The 19,244-nt window shown below is 46.8% G+C and overlaps 1 protein-coding gene across 2 annotated transcripts in view; it reads right to left on the minus strand.

Annotated features, from left to right (window-relative positions):
- Irag1 (inositol 1,4,5-triphosphate receptor associated 1) overlaps positions 1 to 19,244 on the minus strand; it is a 113,158-nt gene that overhangs the window by 38,718 nt on the left and 55,196 nt on the right. For both annotated transcript variants that reach the window (XM_036201392.1, XM_036201477.1), the window contains 7 exons: positions 18,923 to 18,993; positions 16,737 to 16,910; positions 15,668 to 15,745; positions 14,974 to 15,026; positions 14,746 to 14,793; positions 13,763 to 14,374; positions 11,486 to 11,564 (listed from right to left, as the gene is read on the minus strand). In XM_036201392.1, the coding sequence (XP_036057285.1) occupies positions 11,486 to 11,564; positions 13,763 to 14,374; positions 14,746 to 14,793; positions 14,974 to 15,026; positions 15,668 to 15,745; positions 16,737 to 16,910; positions 18,923 to 18,993 (1,115 nt within the window). The remainder of the gene's footprint in view (positions 1 to 11,485; positions 11,565 to 13,762; positions 14,375 to 14,745; positions 14,794 to 14,973; positions 15,027 to 15,667; positions 15,746 to 16,736; positions 16,911 to 18,922; positions 18,994 to 19,244) is intronic.

Raw genomic sequence — 19,244 nt, forward strand, 5'->3', positions numbered from 1 at the left:
CGCACGCCTTTAATCCCAGCACTCGGGAGGCAGAGGCAGGTGGATCTCTGAGTTGGAGGCCAGCCTGGTCTACAGAGTGAGTTCCAGGACAGGTACAAAGCTACACAGAGAAACCCTGTCTCAAAAAAAAAAAAAAAAACTAAAACAAAAACAAGAAGAAGAAGAAGAAGAAGAAGAAGAAGAAGAAGAAGAAGAAGAAGAAGAAGAAAAGAAGAAGAAGAAGAAGGAACCAGAACAGGATAAGAAGATCAAACATAGACGGACAGGGATTCCTATTTAAGGAAACAAATTAAAGATGAAGAGCAGAATGAAGAAGAAGCTGAGAACACAACAGTGCATTGAAAATGAGGACATGTAGACAGCTTCACTTGAGATAGTAAGGTGCTTGGGACAGACTTCATGACCGTAAGGAATGCACAGAGGAAAAGAAAGATGGAAAGAGGTGGACCCTAAGCTGAACCTTACTGACCATTTTATCTAACAACAAGATATTTAAAGACAAAACAGGGGAAATCGTCCTCAGTGGAGGGGAGAGACGAACTTGGAGGTTGACTGTACGTATGATGCTTCTGTTTTTAAGGCATGTCTCTAAAGAAATGCTACATTTTTTATTCTTAACAGAAAAAAAAAAATAAAGACACATACAGGGAACATGAGGGCTAAGGGACACCAGAAACCAGCCTGCCCTGAGCTTCTCTACAACACTGAACACAATGGAAGGAGTTAGCCAAGAATTTTATAGCCATGTGGGCTAGTGTTAACCAAGACAACATTGTCAAATATGCTCCACCTGGGGCACAGAGCACCTCTGGTGGTTGCTTCCCAGGGAAAACACTAGATAAGGATGGACAGCTAAGTAAGACATAAATCAAATTAGAATGCATAGGAATGGTCAGCCACGGGAAGGAACTGGTGGTTCAGGGTGAAACTATTACACATCTAGACAACTATGAAAACTGGTTGCTGAGTGGAGTGTAAATGTTATAAGCCGGACGATGTACAAAGAAGAATTCAGCATTCAGACAGGCAGAGACAGGAAAGCAGCAAGACGATGCAGGCGAAGAAAATGCTTAACGAGGTGTTCTGCTCCTGTTGTTTTCTCCATGCTCCAGCTCTGAGATCTTTTTAATCTGGGCAAGACTGCCTCTCCCAGGCTGGCTAATTCCAGGAGCGAGGTGGAAAACCCTCCTTTAAGTGTACCTTTGGCATCTAAACCAACCTAACCAGTCTAGAACCTATATTCCCAAGCATCTCCTTTATCCATCTCACACACATCAAGCCAGTGTTCATCCTTGCCTTATCTCACCACGTAGCCAACACTCAGACACCTCTCTCCTTTCCAGTCTGCTAAAATTACTCAGATGATGATCTGACCCTAAGCTTACTCGGGGTACCAACTCTGCTCAGCCCACCCCTTACCATGAAAACCCCAGTAAAGGGGCTGAGACTGCTTGCCGTCCATCTTCTATCTTCTGACTGACCCTGGTCCCTTCCCAGGTGGCCCAGGCAGTACTGTGTCCCCTATGCTAGAAAGTCTATGAGTGTAAACTTCTCTCAAAACATTTTTTTTTTTTGGCCCCTATGTCTTGCCATATGTGACCCAAACTATGCTGGGTAAAGAATTTAGAACAATTACCCAAAACCAAAGCATTAATGCCAGGAAAATCCACCACAACTCTAAACCCTTACTGTATTTCCTAATACATGGTCAAAACTAATTTCTCCTCTTTGGAGGAAGTGATTACAGAGATTCAGCAAGTTGTAGAGTTTCACGTCACTTCAACTTAAACTCATTAAATTGTAATGTTTTTATCTAGAAAGATAAATCTAGTATATTCTCTCCCCTTCCTCCCTGACTCCTTCTGTACTTGAGGAGAAAGGGACATTTTGGTGCAACATTCTCTCTTCTATCTTCCAAGGCTAAGCCACTGGTTAGAACAAATTTCTTTGCATCTGTCTTCTCAGGAAGGCATCTTCCCTGTGTGAGACATGGGACTGTGGCTCAGCCTCAGGGTATAAAGAAGGACCATCCACCTACCTTAGAATCCTGATCCAGATGGCCAACCACCCCTTAGATAGCACAACTATTGAACTTGTCTTGTGATATATTATAATGACTCCATTTACCCTTGGGTTTTTTCTCACAGATAGTGAAGGTAAGTCCATTCATTCATGAATTATTTCCCTAATTGTTGAGTAATTACTATGTCCCCGGCAAGGGGGGCTTGGAGCTAAAGATATATTCCCTGCTGAGCAAAACTGTCACACAGCTGTCCCTCTCAGGGCTTATGGCTTAAGAGAACAGAGACATCAGAGGAGAATCCAAAATGGCAGCTCACTGGGTAAAGAAGAAGAGAAGAAAATCCTCTATAAAGAGGGGAAAGTGTGTACCCAGCTGAGAGATGGAGGATGAAGGAGCTGCAGAAGGAAAACCCAATGTTGACAGCTGGGGAGAGAGTGGTTCTCGATGATGCTCGGGAGGTGAGTGGGGCTAACCACAGAACCTCGAAGGGCCTTCAAGGGTCCAGTGCTCATCCTGAAAGCAGAGTGAGGCCTCTGAAACAAAAGTGCACTGCAGGGACTCTAGACACCATATGGCCTATCAACGAGTCGAGAATGTGGTTAGGAGACAGATGGAACATTAATGGCTGCTGGAGCAAGGCTGTCTCCTTGACGTTATGGTCTGAGTCCCACCCTCACGTTTTGTATCACACTCCCAAATAACAACCCAAGGAGTGGACCATATCAGACTCATATCTTTGTCTTGAAATAATGACCAAAGAGTAACACATTTTGCAAAATGTTCCCTGAGAAGGGAACAGATTGAATCATCGGGAAGGTCAGATTTATCAGGGAAAAGAGTCCTCAGAAACTGAAAGAGCTGAGCTTCTGAGAACTCCAGAATGCTCTGAGAAGGACCTTTCCTGTCTCCCAGGAATGGCCAACAAGCCTCACTAGAGAGTCGAGTTGAGTCTGGAAATATTCTCTGAGCCAGAGCTCAGAGGACTCCTAATCCTTTTGTTCTGGGTAGAGGGTAGGAAGGGGTCTGTGGATCGCTGCAGCCCAATGCTGTCCTGTCACATATAGTTGACAAGCTAGAGTTCCATGGTTCAGCAACAGTCATCACAATGAATGTCAGGTTCTAACTGAACTAAAGACTAGGATCGCACAAAACAGTACACCTGTTTAGTGAGGTTTGCAGATGCCATAATTATCCCCGCCACAGAGGTAAGCAAACCGAGGTGCCAAAGGAATAAGAAACTAGCCCAGAGCTCAGCATCCAGCAGACGGTGAAACCCAAAACTTTAACCCCTCACACCCTAGACCTGAAAGAATAGGAGGTTGTGTTCATTCATTGAACACCCACCAGGGTTAGTTTTGTTTTCTTTCTTTCTTTTTTTTTTAATGGTGTGTGTGTGTGTGTGTGTGACACAGAGAGAGAGAGGTGCCATGATTACAGAACTGTGCTCCAGCATTTGGCTTCTGATGGGTTCTGGGGATCCACACTTGGGTACCCACACTTGCTCAGCAAGCGCTTTACCCACTGAGCCAGCTCTCCAGCATAATTTTCTTCTGAAAATTGGGTACTTATAGTAGTCAAATTCACCTACTTACTTGTAAAACTCAGTGATTAGTCTATTAATATTAGGTAGTGAGATTTTGCTACGGACTGTGTATATCTAGATTAACATAATTTGTGGGAAAGTTTGACTATATGCACACAACACTACACACACATAACATATAAATGCCTTTTGATCCACCCATTTTACTTACAAGATGACATCCCTTAGAAAACAAGCATTTCTATAATATGTAAGAGAGTGTTCATTATACCATTGTTTATAGTAGAGAAATGAGGGGAAATAAATATATATCAGTTTAATTTTTACTTAAAAAATTTAAAGCTACATAGGTATTAAGTGGGAAAGTGTCTAGGTATATTGTTAAGTTGAAAAATGATGTGACCGGTACCTAGCCAGCCACTAAACTCTACCCACATGAATGGAGTTTGAATGTGGCTTAAGAATGGCTATCATGCTCCCAGCCTCCTTTGCTGCCAGTGAAGCTAGGCTGCTACAGAACTGAAACCAAAGAGGCGGTACAGTACACCCTGCTCTGGAATCTGTCTCTTCTCCCTCTCATGGGACTCCAGATCTGCCCAAGAGCCTGCTGGATAGACAGCAAAAAAGACATGAGGATCCCTGGATGCTGGGTGGAGCAAAGCTAGCCAACATCTGAACGATTTACTCTGGAGTTATAACTGGAAAGTGAATGATAATACAGTGTGTCTGGGTTCCCTGGGTCCCAACAATTCAGATTTTATTTTACCCAATCCAAGAAAAGTTGCAGATACTTAAAAACAAACACAGTTACAGACTTGAATGGTGACTATGAAAGAAAATATGCCAAGTACCCATAAAAAAACAAAAGGAAAAGAAACAAAAAATACTAAATAAATTGGATGATATATAATCTGTTCAACAAATATAGACTTCAACACCAATTTTAAGATTTGGGAAAGAAAAATATGTAAAAATTTAAAATTATATAATTATAAATATATATAATAAAAGGTTAAATAATACCTCCCGGTTAGTTTTTTCATCTTGACACAAATGAGACATACCTTGTAAGAGGGAATCTCAACTGATGAATTGTCTTTATCAGACTTTCCTCTGGACATCTCTGAGGGGCATTTTCTTGATTAATGATAGGTGTGGGAGGGTCCAGCCCAATGCGGGTTTTCAGCGGTATAAGAAAGCAAGCTGATCAAGCCAGCAGCTTTCCTCCATGTTTCCTGCCTCTGCTCCTACTTGAGTTCCTGCCCAGATTTTCCTAAATGATGGCCTGTGATCATGTGAGCCAAACAAACCCTCTCTGCCCCCAAGTTGTTTTGGTCAGTGTTTTATCACAGCGACAGAGAGACCTGACTAGACAATATCATGTTTATAATGATTACATATACTCTATATCAAAGCATAGAAATATAATTTTAAGTAGTACATTTATTTAATAAGATGTAATAAGAGAGAGAAAAACACACTAAAATTCACTCAAAAAGAGAAACAAGACAAAATGTTCTCCTTATCACTATTATCAAGTTTGAGATCGTTGCCAAAGCAATAAAGCACACACAGGTGCAGAGAGATGCTCATCACCTCCCATGGGCAGGAGGACAACCACGATGACGGTGAACCAGATAAAAATAAAAGGAACAGGAGGTTGCGTTATAAATTCAAAAAGAAAAGCTGTTCTGCAAAGTGGCCAAAGCCTTAGAAGTTAGACACATCTAGATTCTGATCCTGCTTCTGAAGTTGAGAGACACATCACCATGGCCTTTATAAACCTCAACTTTTTGTGTGTCATGTGACCACACTAAGGCTGCTTCTCATGATTATTGTGAGCACTGAGTCTGACAGGGTCAAACATTCAGCACAGCATCTGGCATGCATAATCATCCTAGCTTCTGTCACTTAACAGTCACTGGGGTCAGTGCTCTACTGTTTAAGAGCAGTATTTGTGACACAGGAAGTGTGTAACACCAAGCCACATTCATCTCTACCACTACTGATCCACCAGAAAATCTAGTGAACTGAGAGTCTTGGTTACCAAGAAACAAGAGAATGAGGTAACACAGAGTGTAACAAGAGCCATATGCAAAGAACATTAGACACGTTGGAAGGGAAAAAAGAAATACCTATACCTGTCCAATGGAGAGCTGAATGTCTGCAAAGGAAGTAAAGCAATGGCTTATAAATTGCAAAGCAAGTAAAGCTTAGACAGTCCTTCTGAATCCAGCGTGTGTGGTGCACAAGATGGTGTAAATTTCAAATGTGAAGGAGGCATACAGATGTCAGGAAATGGAAAACTCCATTTACTTCTGGTGTGTAGATTCCTGTCTCATAGCTCCTTGCTCATTCTGTGATCTTGATTTGGTTCTGTCTAGAATATTAATGCATACATTGCAGAAGAAAAGCAAGTAGGGAAGACTAATCTCACTGTACAAGAGAACACAGTCTTATTAAAGCCATGATTAAAATGTGCCCTCTTGACCAGGATACAGAGCTAAGCTGGATGTGGTGGCACACATCTGTAAATCCCAGCATTCAGTAGGTGGAGGAGTAAGGATTGATAGTTCCAGGTCAGTTTGGGCTACAGAATGATATTTTGTCTCAAAAAGATAAGAAAGAAAAATGAAACAAAACAAAAATTAAGACAATATAAAACAAAAGAGAATAAACATAATCAACAACAACAACCAACAGGACCCTTACTCCCCCATAAATATATATGAATGTAACATGTGACTGTTTTAAGTCACAAAGAAATTTAGACACTATTAAAATGTTAATGCAGAAATGAGCTCTTAAGTCTTAAAATACCTATATCTTAAAATGAAGTTCAGAGGGCATTCAAGACCATTGGTCTAATAATATTGGTCTAAATAATGACTTCCAGGCTACACACTGAGGCCCTGTGTCAAAAAAACAAAATACAACAACAACAAAAAGATGAAGTCAGAGGTATTAGTAAAATAAACATGGGTAAATGAAACTATAAATATGTGAAGCATGGTGTGTGCATATCATGTGTGTGGGGATGCACATGCATGCCCATACACACACACACACACACACACACACACACACACACACACACACACACACACACGTGTGAGCACACACAAATAATAAACTAAAAAGTTTTTAAATATTGGAGATTGGAGAGATGGCTGAGCGGTTTGGAGAAGATCTGGGTTCGATTCCCAGCACCCACATGATGCCTCCAACTGTCTGTTACTCCAGTTCCAGGAGATCTGATGCCTTCTGGTTTCTGTTGGCCCTGTACGGACATGGTGCATGGATATACATGCAGACAAAACATCCATACACATAAAAGAATAAAAAAATAATTTTAAACATTAAGAAAATATTCAAAGTGTTCATACCTGTTATGCACAGATGTCACATATATTACTAACAGCCAAAAAGTAATAATAATCTAGGCCTGAAATGGATATATATAAAGCAAAAAAGTTACTACCAAAAAGAAAATTTTAACCTTGAGCATGCTAGAAAATCAACTGAAATAAAAACAAAGTGTCATTTTACAGTAATAATAATAGCACATTATAACTGTCATCCTTTTCATTTGCTTGTTTTGAAACATAGAGTCATGCTGGGTTATGGTGGCACACACCTTTAATCCCAGCACTAGGGAGGCAGAGGCAGGCAGATCTCTGTGAGTTCAAACCCAGCCTGGTCTACAAAGAGAGTTCCAGGACAGCCATAACTACACAGAGAAACCCTGTCTAAAAAAAGTAAAAAATTGCCGGGTGGTGGTGGTGCATGCCTTTAATCCCAGCACTCGGGAGGCAGAGCCAGGCGGATCTCTGTGAGTTCGAGGCCAGCCTGGGCTACGGAGTGAGTTCCAGGAAAGGTACAAAGCTACACAGAGAAACCCTGTCTCGAAAAACCAAAAAAAAAAAAAAAGTAAAAAAAATTAAGAAAAGAAATATAGAGTGACTCTGTAGCCCAGGCTGGCGTCAACTTGAAGTCCTCCTGCCTGCTAGGATTACAGGCATGTGCCCTCATGTCTCACGTTCTACTTTGCTTCTCTGTTGCTGTGATGAAACACTGACCAAAAACAACATGGGGAGGAAAGGGATGATCTGGCTTACAGGTTACAGTCCATCATCATGGGGGAAGCCAGGGCAGAGGCTCAAGGCAGGAACTGGAGCAGAACCACGGAGGAACACTGCTTACTGGCTTTTTAGCTGATTCTAGATCCAGTCAAGTTGACAACCAAGATCAGCCACCATACCTGGCTATAACTGTCATTAGTAATGACCGCCTGCTTCTTACTCTACTATATTCTGGTCAGAAGGACCAGATCAAGACAAAATCCAGAAATTGTCGTGCTTAGAAGAAAAACATACACAAACATTTGGAACATTTGATAAGAAGTGAGTATATCTACACTGATCCAGAGACACTCAAGTCTGAGAATTTATCCCAAGGGAATTTCTTAAAAGAAAGAAGAACACTTGGGAGGCAGAGCCAAGTGGATCTCTGTGAGTTTGAGGCCAGCCTGGTCTCCAAAGTAAGTTCCAGGAAAGGCACAAAACTACACAGAGAAACCCTGTCTCGAAAAACCAAAAAAAAAAAAAAAAAAAAAAAAAAGAAAGAAAGAAAGAAGAAACAAAACAAAACAAAACAAAACAAAACAACTCCACAAGCACAAAGACAAAACTGTTTATAACACATGGAGAATTATAAACACCTGAAATATTTTACAATAGAGATGGTCACACAGAAGGAAATATGAACCATTCAGCCATAAATATGAAATCTAAATACATCTAGTTATGATAACTTCAGTGAAACAAATCTTTAAAAGGAAGTTATATCTACACCATCAAATCGACTTAGGAAAAATGATACATACTGGGAAAAATAAAACTGTGATGGGCTATGTATTAAAGCTTTCTTAAGGATTTGTTTGCTTTATGTGTGTGAGTGGTTTGCATGCTTATGCACCATATAGGTGCCTGGTGTTGGAGGGGCAAGAAGAGGGTTTGGCTCCCTGGAACTATAGTTACAGACAGTTGTGAGCTGCCATGTGGGTGCTGGGAAGCAAACCCATGTCCTCTGCAAGAGCAGCAAGTGCTCTTAACTGCTGGGCCATCTCTCCAGCCTCATGTATAGAAAATCTTAAGAGGTTTTTGTAGTGTTTAGATAAAAAAATTAGAAGTGAAGAAGACACATTTAGAAGGATACCTCTAAATATGGTTAATGTTTTGTGAATATGCATATTTATAAACATATGTGGTTTAAATCCATGTACGTGTACAGAGGATAGAGGAAGATGTTGGGTGTTCTTGCTCTGGCACTCTTTATCTTATACCTTGAGGTTTCTGGAGGTAAGCTGCAGCCAGCTAACCACATCAGCCCTCTTGTGTCTATCCCTCACAGCTCTGATGTTACAGGCTTGTATTGTGGCCACAACTGGATTTTTATGTGGGTGCTGGGGATTCAAACTCAGAACCTCATGCTTGTAGAGTGAGCACACCTACCCCTGAGCCTCCTCCCTAACTCCAAGATGGTTTCTTTGTTTGTTTTGGCTTTTTAAGGCAGGGTCTTGCTACATAGCCTTGACTGTCCTGGAACTCTCTGTAGACCAGGTTGACCTTGAACTCACAGAGATCCTCCAGCCTCTGCCTCCACAATTAAAGGCATTTGCCACCACACCGGGCTCAAGATGGTCAATATTTTAAAAATAATTTAGCCTTTAAAAATGTTTTCCTAGAGATTTTACCTCTGGGAGCCTTGTTAATGCTGTGTAGGCATTAGTCATTGTATTTCAGCCCAGAATTTTTCATTCCCCAGTGATACCCAGACTAATCTCACATGGCAATTTATAAGATGACTGGCACCGGCCATGGACAGTGTGAGGGGGCGTGTGCCTTTCCAAAGGTGCTCTTTGAGGCCTGGGACCCACTAGAACCCACAGGAGAAAGGCAGAAGTTTCCAGAAAGTGGTCTTGCAGTCACTGCCCTGCTCCCCATGAGCTGGTCTCCTCTGGATTAGTTTATTTAAAATAAAATGAAGCTAAAACATGTCTGAGAACTGCTCCTGGGATGGCTAACCACGTGATGACATCAGTAGCTCTTGGGGCCTCAGTTTCCTAACAGTCAGATGAAAGCAGATATCCTTGCCTCTTAGTTTCCTGGGAGAAGATTGAATCAGAGTCCCAAACGACTTAGTCTGTAAAATGCTAGAGAGAATTTACTGAGATGACATTAAAAGAGAAGTAGGGTAAAATATTGTATGGCCTCGTTTATGTGAGGGACCTAGAGAAGGCACAATCCACAGAAACAGGAAGTGGCATGGTGGCGGCAAGGGGCTGGGGGAGGGGTGTGGGCAGCTGGTGTCTTGTGGATGTGGAGCTGCAATTGGGGAAGATGAGAGGCTCTGTGGACGGACAGTGGTGACGGCTGCCCAACAGACCATGACTGGACTCAAGGCCACTGAACCACATGCTGAAAATGACTGAAACCGTAAAGTTAATGCCATATGTGTGTTATATATGACATTGTATACATCACCACTTAACATATTACTAAATGCCAACAAAAGCAAAGATAAGATCTAGACATAAATACAAAATAAGCCAGGAAAGGGGGGATTTTAGAGCAGGGGACTTACCCACTACTTTAAGACACAGGCACAATGATTCAGAAGGCAGGGGTAATGGCAACAGAGCATATACAAAGCATAGGGGCAAGGTGGTGAGTGCCCACAGGGTACAGGCCTAGGGGAAGAGGGAAGGACACACTGCCCTTCTAGAAATATCCCTCCGAACACATTCCTTCTCCTTTGACCATCATGAAGCGCTCTGGTGATAGGTCACTTTTATGTAACTATCTCAGAAACTCCTCTGTGAACTCTTACAACCTCATCCATTTGATCATTCATAAATACTTATTCAGGGCCTCTCAGTGCCAGGCACCGTTGTAAGCATGCAGCCTACAATATGTGTAAGACACACATGTGTACACATAGACGGACTCTTGCGGCCTCTACTTTAGGGATTGCGACATGTACCAGGTGCTGTTCTAGGTACACTGTAAATATGTTAATTCATGTACACTCCTTGATAACATTCAAGGCAACTATGACAGCCTGTGTTACAAGGTGTCAGTGGGGACTGGATCTGGTGAGGCCCGGCAGCTTGTTCAGTCAGTAGCAGAGCCAGGATGAACAGCTGGGGATGAACAGCTGGGGCTCACACTGAGACATCATCGAGAACTCAAGGGAAGAACAGACTCAGACTAAGGCGGGAACAGGGAGGGTCTGGCCTCTTGCCTCATTTTCAGAGAAGTGTGGTAGAGTGTGGGGGCAGTGGAGAGCAAAGCCCTGGAGGGCAGGGCTGGGTTGTGGACTTTGTGGTGACAGCAGATTAGAAAGAGAGAGCGCTGGTGTCTTGAAAAGAGGAACCGATCTATTTGGGTGGCTTCCTGGGTGTGAGGGGGAAGGCAATGCCAAAAGTTCAGGCCTGGGGCACTTTCTAGACCCACTGTCACTACCATGGCTGGGGGTGGCAGGAAGGAGACAGACTTGGGCATGCTCTGCCTCAGTGGGCTGTTCAATGGGCTTCCCCCACTTAGGCACAAGTACTGATGGGAAATCTAGTGTTCGCATGTAGAACACCCTTGACTCAGTGGACTAGCCAGTCCTGGGAGGGCAAGCAGGGGGGGGCAAGTGTGTGTGTGGAGGGACAAGAAGGGAGGGAAAGCAAGGTGGGGGACAAGCAGAGAGGGCAAGCAGCAGGGAGCAAGCAGGAAGGGCAAGCAGGGAGGGGAAGCAGGGGGGGTAGGGGGAGCAGGCAGGGAGGGCAAGCAGGGGGTAAGAAGGGAGGGCAAGGGGGGAGGGTAAGCAGGGAGGGCAAGCAGGGGGGCAAGGAGGCCCCAGCAACCTACCTTTGTCCTGCTCTGCAGCTTCACTCAGTTCGGGGAGCTTGAACCCCACCAGGTTCTGGTTTCTCATCATGATGTGTTCCTTGGTGAGAAGAGGAACAGACCCAGTTCGGACGACGACACAGGCTAGACTCCTCTCTCTGTCCCTATGGCTCTGTTACCACTCAGCCTTAGGTGCGTTTCCAAGGACAGTGGCCAGAGTGGGTAAGTTGGCATGACGTGGTATGGGGAGGCCAGAGGGGCACAAGGTCCCCTCCCAGCCCATAAAAGGGCCTGAAATCCCACCATTTGTGCCACACTCATCGTGTTTAGAACCACCTCTGACCTAACTTGCTTGCAAGTTCTGGGTCTCAGGGGAAATGAACTGCCCATCCTTGCTGCGAGGGACGTGTAGGGACCGTGGAGTCCTTAGGGACTAAGGACTTTGACAGTAAGGTCCTGAATATGCATGCAGCTGCTTCTGGGAGCACTTTTTTGAAGGACTTGTAGCTGGCAATGGCTTCCTGCCCTCCTCTTCTGTTAAGTGATACTCCTTCTTCAATGACCTTTATGGCCTGAGAGTCTGCCTGGGGGACTGAGCAGGCAGAGCTAGGTTGAGGGTGTCGGTGGACCCAGCAGGCCACTCTTGCTCCAAGCCAATTCCTGTCAGACTAGAGCCCTCTAGTGGGATCCTGGTGCTATCCAAGGGTTTTCAGCCTTCCAGGTGACAGGAGCTACTTGAGTGACTGGCCTCTGAAAAGAGGAAAGAGGCCAAGAGGAACACTCAGGATCCAACAGAACCCAGGCCATGCCCTTGCTGATATACTTAGCAAGCCCGAGGTCCAGAGCCCCTCAGCTGCCAGCATAGAGTACAGTTGCCAGACCAGCTGGTGACATGAGCTTCCAGGCTCTGCAACTTCCCATGCTGAGTGAGAGAGACCTGAAGGGATGTGGGGAGTTCTGAGGGAGCGGCTTACTCTCCCAGCATTTGAAGACCGTGATGGTGAATTCCCAGATGTCTGCTCACTTCATTTCCTCCTGCCCTTCATCACAGATGTGGGGTGAGGCCCCTGTGGGTGGCTCTGCTGGACCTTGTTCTAAGCTACCAGGTACCCTGGGCTCCAGAGTGGAGGATGGGGGTTCTATGTGAATTGTTCATCTTCCTAAGCCTCCACCCCAAAACATCAGAGAAGATCAAGATTCTTTCTTTCTTTCTTTCTTTCTTTCTTTCTTTCTTTCTTTCTTTCTTTCTTTCTATCTATCGATCTATCTATCTATCATCTATATCTATCTATGACTGGCTTCAAAGTCACTATATAGCTGAACATGACATTGAATTTCTGATCCTCCTTCCTCTGCGCCTTGGGTGCTGGGATTATAGGCCTGAGCTACCACCACACATGGTTTTATGCAATCCTGAGAACCCAGATCTTTGTGCATGCTGGTGTGCACACACTGTACCAACTGAGCCACTTCCTCAGCCTCAGGGAAGCTCTCTGAACAGCACAGTGGCCTGTTAGGATGTGACCTTGCTAGTGTAGATATTCTCATTTGAGCTGGAGCCCTTCAGATCCTCACTTCGTCTCCCCAGTAGAAGAGCCAGGGAGGGGACTATGTCCTCTTCCAGGCCCTAATCTACAGGATCTCAGTCTCCTTGACCTGGATTGAGGTTGGACTTCTGAGAGAGAAGGGACTGGATCAGGGCTATTTTAATCCAGTTAACCCTCCCTTTTACAATCTGCCCCCCCTTCCTCCTCCACAGTCACACATTGTATAGCAGGGCAGCCCCCTGACTGACCACTGTCCTAATTTGATGACCAATGGAAATTGAGGACACTGAAAGAAATTCACCATGGAAGAACAGCCCCTTGTGGACATCATCATAGTGGTCCTTAATAGGTACCAGGAGGGCAGGCTGGATGCCATTACAAAAGAAAAGCCTGTTGATGCTGGTCTTGGCCAAGTCTAGGCATGACCAGATACTCCATCAAAGGCTCTTGCCCCTAGCTCTAGCTGGAGGAGAAAGACAGCCCAGGATAAGGATTCCATATGGCCAGCTTCCCCTGAGCGTGGCTAAGTGTGACCACTGTCTCAGGCTGACTTCTATCTAGTAACATGAGCAAAAGGCACCTGAAGGTGCTGCTATGGAGATGTGATACTGACGGAACCGGCTTCTCAGGGTCAAGTTTGGGACTCCCTGAGGTCCAAGTTGCCCTGTCTCAGGGCCCAGTCTGAGTACGAAAGTCTGTAGCTCATGGGGGACCTGGCATGCACACACTGTGTATTGGGGCAGGAACCCACCTCCCGAAGCTTGGTCAGTTTCTGCATGCGCACAGGCTGAACTTGTATCTGGAAGTCTTTGAGCCCAGGTGGCTTGGCTGGCTTGGCTTTGCCTGGAAATCGCTTCTCTTCCTCTGCCAGAGGCAGCTTGGCAAGTACCTTCTGCAGCAGGGGACCAGGTTCATCAGGGCTGCTGTCCCAGGAGACTCCCCGTATCAAGGGGGGCCGGGACACGGGTGCCCGCAGCTCAGCTTTGGAGCCAGCCTTGGGCCCCACCGGCTCTCCAGCAGAGCCTAGTCCCTGGGGATGTGGAGAGACAGTTCCCCCTGAGCCTTGTACTGTGCTTTTGGGCAGAGGGCTGCCTTCCCTGGCTGTCTTCAGGAGCTGCCTCCCCAGCTCCATCTCAGCAGGGCCAGGCTGGGGGCTGTTCAGGGCCGTTTTCCCACTGATGCTCACTCCAGAGGCCTGAGCCATGGGTGTGGCCTCCGGATGTTGAAGAGGGTCAAAGTTTTCCTTTTGCTCTACTGTAAGTTCTTTGGGTTTCTCCACGGTGGGAGAGCGAGGAGTCAGTCTGCCTTGAGACACTTTCCTCTGGTCATTCTGCTTCCTGTCGGCTAGCCCTTTGGAGACATTCTGAAAGAGACAGGTAGCGTTGGAACCCTGGAGAAAGGCTGAGGAGACTCAGACCTTGACAAGAGACCTATTGATGTATATACAAATGCAGTAAGTCCCAGCTTTCCTGCAACTTCTCTGGAAGTTGAGAGGAGCAACTGATCTGTCTGGCTGGGTTTGGGGGTGCAGGATCCCTCTTCTGGAGCCTGTCTCACCTCTTTCCCTCTCAGACTTCCGTCTCATAAGATGGAGGCATCTTCTGCTTGTCCCAGCACCCACCCTCTACACAGCCATGTCCACACATCTGGAGGCTGCCCAGGGGCCAGCCCAGGCTTCTGAGACTACGTTACCCACATTCACATCTTTGCAAAGCGAGCAAAGCACAAACTCACAGGCTCGCCGAGGTGAGGTGAGGAGATGTCGGCCTCATGCCCCTTTTGCTGAGGAAGAAAACACAGGTCAGCAGCAGTGGGAAGAGGCCTGCTCCCTCTTGAAGCTTAACAGGGCGTGTAAATGCCCCCCTTTGCCCCGCGCCTCCCTCATTCAGGGGTTACAGAAGGTCCAGGGATGGTAGGAAAAAGATCCACTGGTATAGAAGTAGCACATGGGTGTGCTGTTACCTGTGGTGGTGCTCCCGGCAAAGGGGACTGTGGGTCACTGCATGTGTCGAAACCTGCAATGGGCCAGTGAAGGTAGGTGATGTCATCACCTAGCCCTGTATTTGTCACTTTGACATCAATTCACCCCTGTCCCCTGTCCCCCACCACGAAACCTCTTTGAACCATCAGTTGTGGGGTCTGGCACCCAGAACCCTGTCGCTGCTCACCTGCCAACATTAAATTACCATAGAAACCAACTAAGGAAAGTAAGTCAAGGGGGACCTCGAGGTCTGATCATCAGGAAGCGTCTGTGCATATAGGCCCCTGGGCTTGCCCTCCAGCGCCGGCCAGGGCAGTCCCCCCACTGTGGTACTCTGGGGGCTGAGGGCATGGCTCTGGACACAGCCCAGAAAGGAAGATACTGAAATGCATGCTAGGCTTGGAGCTGTAGCTCAGTGGTAGACTGCTTACCTTGCATGCGTGAGGGCCTAGGTTCAGCCCCAGCACCACAAAAACAAGCAAAACTCAATGTGGTCCAAATAGGAGGAGTTAAAATTCTCTGTGATGACCTCTGTCTGAGCCAAGAGCACCACCCATCATAGCTCCCTTCCCGTGACCTCAACCCTGTCCTCACTCAGCCTGTCTTTTGCTGCCTGCAGTATTATTCCCAATCTTCAAAGCCTGCCCTTATTGGGGGGGGGGGGGTCAGCCTCACCTGGTGGCGTGGAGATGGTGAGTGAGCAGCTCCTAGAGGGTGTAGGAGAAGCTCCAGGGCTGAGGTTTGGGGAAACAGCTATAGAAACAAACAACACCTGGCTGGCATTCATGAAGGGCTATGACTTCCCGCCATCTAACAAATGCTCCCCTCAGAGATTTCACCCCAGGAGCCCAGACTGCCTTGTCAAGGTCAAGGGCTGGTTCTATTACACCCCAACTTTTGCTTTGGCCAACCCAGCAGAGGGGCCTTCAAGTAATTTCCAGTATGGGGGGTCATATTCCTTAGCCTGCTAGGCCTGACCTTGGAGAACTTTCTAGAACTGAGGACCTGGCCTTGTTTGACAGGAAGAGCATGCAAGGCTGCACTTTCTAGATGTTGTAGGACCACGCTGATTTCAAATGCTCTCCTTGTCCTCCAAGGTCATTAGTCTAGAACCCACATCATCTTTGCTTTCAGGAAGGAGAGGAACCACAGCTCAGGGTGGCAGAGGGTCCTGGGAAAATCATCTCTCTAGCCCAGAAGTTATCTCAAAGTCTGCCTCTTCTCCAGACGGCCTCCTCAGACCTATGCTAGGGAGATGCCCACCACAGAGCAGGGTCTTCATGGGGAGGGTAGGAATGTTAGGCAGACTCGGTTGTGCAGGGCCACAAAAGGGTCGGTGCATGTGGGAATTGCACAGGGTTTCTCTGCATGAGTGCTATGGACCTAGGCACTGACGAAGGAGAGATGTTGAGACCAAATAAGAACATGGGTATCATCTGGAATGGTATTTATCCAACCATGGGGAAGGCCCAAAGCAAAGACAGGAGAGTTCTCAGAGGTAGAGTTGGCTGGGTGTATTAGAACTTTGGAAGCTGAGCATAATGGCTTCTCAAGGGGTCATCTCTGCAAGGCTTAGGCCTTCTAGAACCTGAAGGCAAAGGGAACAGGCCACTTGAAGCCCACCATCTTGGAAACAAGGTCCCTCTGCAGCTAGGGTCTGGTCCTCCCACGCCCCCCCCCCCCTCGATCCCAGCCTCAGAGGGACTCAGGGCAGCTACCTGCACTGCTGCTGGTCCTGCCCTACCTGATGGGGGCTCTCCGGGGCTGCTTCTTGATTTTCTCCCGCGGCGGGTCAGGAATCGCTCACTCACCGACTTGGCTTCTTCCAGAAGTGCCAGGTTTTTCTTCTTGTCCTCCTCTGAGATGCTGATGTCTGGCAGCTGGTCATTTACCAAGTCAATGACATGTCCTGTGGGGTCTGTAGAAAGAGAATGAACTTCCAGTGACAACCACCTCATCTTAGACGTCCTGTCACCTCAGAACTCAGCTATATACGCATGTCAGGATAGAGGGCATGGAGCCAGACAGTGGCTTCCTCAGTAGGCCTGCCTCCTCTGGCTTTTAGCCTCTGTCAGAAAGGTTCAGGAAGCACACTTTAGTTCCAAGAGCTGTCCTAACTCTGCTTTCAAGGGAGTCCTGCCTTCATGCTCCGTTTCTTTACAAGCTAGTTAGTCGGTGTGTAGCTAGGGATGAAACTCAAAGCTGCTGTCCTGAGCCCTAGCTGCAATCCCATGGTCACCTTTCTCTTTTTCCTGCTCATCCTTCCCCAAACTGCCCCTTCTCCAGAAGTGCCCTGGATGAGCTGACTGGGTGGCACTATCTCCTTGCCAGGTGCTCCAGGAATAATGGTCACCCCCGGCATCCCTTCTTCCTCAGTTTTCATGTGCAAGACCTGGCCGGGCATAGCATTTATCTGTGAGTGTCCTCAGGACCTCTTCCTGTTTCTATTCCTGTGTAGAAGCTCTCACTTAAACAGTCCCATCGGCCCCTGAGAAGCCCCTGTCTTCAAGCCAAACTTTGCCCCATGGTCTATGGCCTATAGACTGACCTTTCTAGCAGCCATATCTGATCATGCTGTTCTCCTGCCTCATCCTACGGAAACTACCCAGAGTCCCCAGGGTCACATCTAAACAGATCACCAACTTTGCTAGCCCTACATCCTCCTTCCAAGACCTTGTCCTGATTCTAGCCCTTCTGTGGTTCACTCCCAGTCTGCCTCCACTGCCTCCAGGCATGCTTCTTCCAGATGTGGCTCTTCATCTTCACTGGGAGAAACCCTCTGAATCACCATTAAACAACTCAGGAAGAGCTGGCCATCCCCACCCACAACTCTGCTCCAAGAGCCAAGGTTAAGTGGGAGTGGGTCCCAAACCAGCTCTGGTCAGTCAAGCAATGCCATCTAGGCAGCCCCAGGTGACCACGTGAGGCTAGTGAGAAACCATCATGGGAACTGAGAGGAGAGAAGGGCTTCACAGATGAGACAGAAGTGTGGAGGTGCAGCCAGCCATTTGTTCCCATGAACAAAGTGTCTTCCCAGGAAGAAGGCTTGCACATTAAAGGAGATGAGAGATGGAATGGTAACTAGCAACCCAAATGGAGAACCTGGATCACACAGTACCTGAAACCATAGACCCTGGAGGAGGAGGAGACGGTGGTGGAGGAAGACAACAAGAAGAGGGGGAAGGAGTAGGGGGAGGGGATGGGAAGAGGACCTTATTATTGTAGAGCAAGCTAATATGAGGCTCCATCCTTTGCAGTGGTTGTGACACATACACGCGGTGTTGGTGGCTACAGAACTCTGGGTGACTCCTGCTTCCTACCACATCTCTTCTTCCACCTACAGTGCCAATCTCCCTGCTGTGTGTGTGTCCATCTCTTTATGGGGAAACTCAAATACCACTTTCCCTGGAATGTCTGCACATCTTCCCTCTCCCCTGGGAGGAGTGGGCCCTTCCTACCTTGGATTCCTTAGCTCTCCCATGAATGGGCCTTTAGCAACTCTACTGGCTCTTCCCGACCCCCTTATACAGTGTAATCAACACTGAATACAAAGACCAAGTCTATGTGACCCCTGTCCTTTAATGGTCCCATGAAGGTATGAAAAACCACTAGTAGGAACCAGCAGGTGATCACAGGTACCAGCTTTTCACACAGGCACACTCCCACCTGGATGTGCACCTGCCCAGCACAGCCTCCTGACTCTGCCCCCTGAGACTAGTGCTGAGCATCACTTGTCTGTCTTCTCTGACTTCTTCATCTTCTTCTTCATTCTGACATTGAAACTAGACATCATTTCTTCTGGACCCAAATATGGAGAGGCTGATCTCCTCTACCCTTTGAGCTTGGGAGAGGAAAAGAGGCCAAGTCCAACTAAGCGCAGCCAGCTCATGCTTGCTACTCAAATACATCCTCCTCTTGACCAGCCCTTACCCACAGAAGTCAGCGAAGCCGTGGAGACCTTCAGATGTCGGTGGGAAAGCCTTCGGTGGGGGCTGGGAGCTCTGAAAGACAGGACATTGTCATCCTGTTAGGAAATCTACTCGGGAGAAGTAGATGAGATGCCTCTACAGTCTCTCAGTGTTGTCCCAGAGCATCATCTTAGGGGCACACACAGGAGTCCTCTGTCACCTTAGGAGCATGTTAAATGGATGGATTCCCAGGCCGTACTCCATTCCACCACCTCAGAGCCCCTGGGAATGTCACTGACTTAGCAGTTCTCTATGTCATTCTGTTGCCCACTCAAGGTAGCCAA

This window comes from Onychomys torridus, chromosome 1 (assembly GCF_903995425.1).
Source record: "Onychomys torridus chromosome 1, mOncTor1.1, whole genome shotgun sequence".
In the NCBI taxonomy this organism is placed as follows: Eukaryota; Metazoa; Chordata; class Mammalia; order Rodentia; family Cricetidae; genus Onychomys; species Onychomys torridus.